This window comes from Sinocyclocheilus anshuiensis, unplaced genomic scaffold (genome assembly GCF_001515605.1).
Source record: "Sinocyclocheilus anshuiensis isolate Anshui unplaced genomic scaffold, SAMN03320099.WGS_v1.1 scaffold248, whole genome shotgun sequence".
Classification (NCBI taxonomy): domain Eukaryota; kingdom Metazoa; phylum Chordata; class Actinopteri; order Cypriniformes; family Cyprinidae; genus Sinocyclocheilus; species Sinocyclocheilus anshuiensis.
Genome location: NW_015555734.1, coordinates 1636705 through 1640056, shown reverse-complemented (window position 1 = coordinate 1640056; position 3352 = coordinate 1636705). Strand labels below are relative to the sequence as shown.

The window sequence follows — 3352 nt, the reverse complement described above, 5'->3', positions numbered from 1 at the left end:
TTTATAAAGAATATCTTTTTGGATTTGAGACTTTAGTCTTTGCAACTTTACAGAACTTCATATGACCCCTTTAAGTTCAAACCAAGCATCAGAATGAGGAAGAAAGGTGATTTAAGTGACGTTAAACACGGCATGGTTGTTGGTGCCAGACAGGTTGCTCTGAGTATTTCAGAAACTCCTGATCTACTGAGTTTTTCACACATCTCTAGGGTTTACAGAGAATGGTCCGAGAAAGAGAAAATACCCAGTGTGTGGCAGCTCTGTGGGCAAAAATGCCTTGTTGATGTCAGAGGTCAGAGGAGAATGGCCAGACTGGTTTGAGCTGAGGGAAAGGCAACAGTAACTCAAATAGCCACTCCTACAAATGAAGTACGCAGAAGAGCATCTATGAACGCACAACATGTCGGGCCTTGAAGCAGATAGGCTACAGCAGCAGAAGACCACACCGGGTGATACTCCGGTCAGTTAAGAACAGGAAACTGAGGCTACAATTTGCATGGGCTCACCAACATTGGACAACAGAAGATTGGAAAAAGGTTGCCTGGTCTGATGATTCTTGATTTCTACTGAGACATTCGGATGGTAGGGCAGAATTTGGCGTAAACAACATGAAAGCATGGATGCATCCTGTCTTTTATCAATGGTTCAGGCTGCAGCTGGTGGTGTAATGGTGTGGGGGATATTTTCTTGCCACACTTTGGGCTCCTTAGTACCAGTTGAGCATCATATGCCACAGCCTACCTGAGTATTGTTGCTGACCATCTCCATCCCTTTATGACCACAATGTACCATCTTGTGATGGCTACTTCCAGCTGGATAACATGCCATGTCACAAAGCTCAAACCATCTCAAACTGGTTTCTTGAACATGACAGTTGTGTTCACTTTACTCAAATGGCCTCCACAGTCACTGGATCTCAATCCAATAGAGCACCATTGGGATGTGGTGAAACGGGAGATTCGCATCATGGATGTGCAGTCGACAAATCTGCAGCAACCGCGTGATGCTATCATGTCAACATGGACCAAAATCTCTGAATATGTTTTCAGCACCTTGCTGAATCTATGCTACGAAACGTTAAAGGTGGTTCTGAAGAGAAAATGTGGTCTAACCCGGTACCAGCAAGGTCTGCCTAATAAAGAGGCCAGTGGGTGTATATCGGGCTAAATAAGTACAGAGAATGCTAAAAAAAATTTAAAGCCAGAAGCTTTGGTCAAACAGTCTCAGACTGTAAATAATAAAGCAGATTTAATACTATCAGGGACACTGAGAATATGATAAAGAAACCAAAAGCATCAAAAGCAGCTCAAAATGAGAAATGCGAGAAAAAACAAACAAAGCAATGAAAGATGACAGGGATGGGTGAAGGCCAACAGTGGACTGAAGGAGAGAGAGAGAGAGTAAAAGAACGATATTGAAGTGGCACAATAAATAAAGGGATATTCACACCGCGGTGTCTGGTTCAGCCTGACCCAAATTACGAAAGCAAACCACACACACTACAGCAGAAAAAACTGCAAAGTCATGGCTAAAAAGAGAACCTCTCTCCCTTGTTTGGCTTGCTCATTGTATCTTTCTCCCTTGTTTTGGTTTCTTTCCGTTGGCCAGTTCCTTCTTTATCAGCATTTGACGTTACAAAACGTTGGCTATTGATCTCTTCCCCCTCAGTCTGTCAATGGGTGCTCTGATCTGCATTGAATGTTCAGGAATGGTGACTATCCCTCCATCTCACTTCAGCAACTGGGCTGTTCAGAGAGTTGCCCTAAAAGCCAGCTTAACATTGACATGCTGCCTCATTTTTGAATTATATGCAACAATTATAATGATTAAATTAATGATGATCTTCACAAGAATTCTTATAATATTATATATTACAACAACACTATTATGGGGGTGAATGTAACAGTAGTTTTGGGCCATTTTAAAACCCTACAAATACATTATATTAATTCTTAAAATAAAAGCATATCTCAAAGTAATAATATCATCACTGTAATAATATTATACTTTTAATATTGCTGAAAAGTTTTCACATTTATATGGGGACTTACATTATAATTATCTGAATTAAGAGATAGTTCACCCAAAAATGAAAATTCTGTCATCATTTAGTCATTCTGCAGATCACAAAAGAAGATATTTTGAAGAATGTTGGCATCAAAACAGAACATTGACTTCCACTGTATGAAAAAAATCTTCTTTTATGTTCCACAGAAGAAAGAAAGTCATACAGGTTTGGAAAGACATGGAGGTAAATTATACGGATTTTTCAAACCTTTAAATCCTTTGAATAAAATATGTTGCTAGCTGAATAAAAAACATCCTTGAGCTACATGCTTTAGTGGAATAATGTTCATTATGTGCTTTAAAGATTACATTTTTCAATTCACATTCAATTCGTACAGGTTTTCATTTCATAACTACAGTTAAATTCCAACCTTACAGTCTTGATCAGATCTTTTATGGAAGTTGCTGGCAATAGGGTGAACCTTTCAATCATGTTAAATTTTAATCATCAACCTGGAGATTAAATAGTAAAAAAAATAGTTTGAATTCAAAGATTCAATCAAAACTCACCAGACTAAAATCTAGAACAATGCTGAACATAAAAAACCTTATTACATTTTTACAAATAAATCTTTAAACTGAAATCTATTTAATCTTCAATGTACACGTATTAAATATTACATATTAAAATCACAATTTTATCAGTGCTGGCAGTAGTAGTTCTCACCATCGTTGTCAATGGTGAAAGGGACGTTTGGTGTGATGATGTCATAGAAGCAGATCTGGCTGTACTGAGGTGAGCAGTCGGCATCAATGGCTTCCACCCGCACAATACGATCAAACAGACGATCCTCAGGCACCGATGCCTCATACCGACGCTCCACAAAGACAGGAGAGAACTCGTTCACATCGTTTACACGGACGTGCACAGTGGCCCTGGGAACAGTGGGTTAAGAGTGTAAGAACGCAACGGGTGTTGCATAAATTCGCAGAAACCCGATTTTTAGGAAAATTCCATCTGAATAGAAGAAATCTCTTACTTGTGAGACTTCTTGCTGTTGGTCCCGTCAGGACCTTCACCGCAGTCATACGCCTGAATGGTGAAGCTGTGCTCCTTATGGCTTTCACAGTCCAGAGGCTCCTTGGAGCGAACCAGACCTTCTCCAGTAGAGCGATCCAACACCACTGCCTCAAACTGTGTCGAGCCAGAACCACCTGGTCCGTTATGAACCCGAAACCCACAGATCTCCCCTGAAAAGAGAATAATACATCTGCATTGACTACATTTGAATAAAATATATTTTGTGTGTGACAACCTTTGTACAAATCCTAATTTAAAGTGCCA

General features: G+C 39.6%; 1 protein-coding gene across 2 annotated transcripts in view; it reads right to left on the bottom strand.

Moving 5' to 3' along the window:
• The window catches only part of LOC107672964 (calsyntenin-3-like), a 19723-nt gene that overhangs the window by 10946 nt on the left and 5425 nt on the right, over positions 1-3352 (bottom strand). For both annotated transcript variants that reach the window (XM_016466349.1, XM_016466350.1), the window contains exons 4-5: positions 3048-3258; positions 2735-2943 (exon numbers count right to left, since the gene is read on the bottom strand). In XM_016466349.1, the coding sequence (XP_016321835.1) occupies positions 2735-2943; positions 3048-3258 (420 nt within the window). The remainder of the gene's footprint in view (positions 1-2734; positions 2944-3047; positions 3259-3352) is intronic.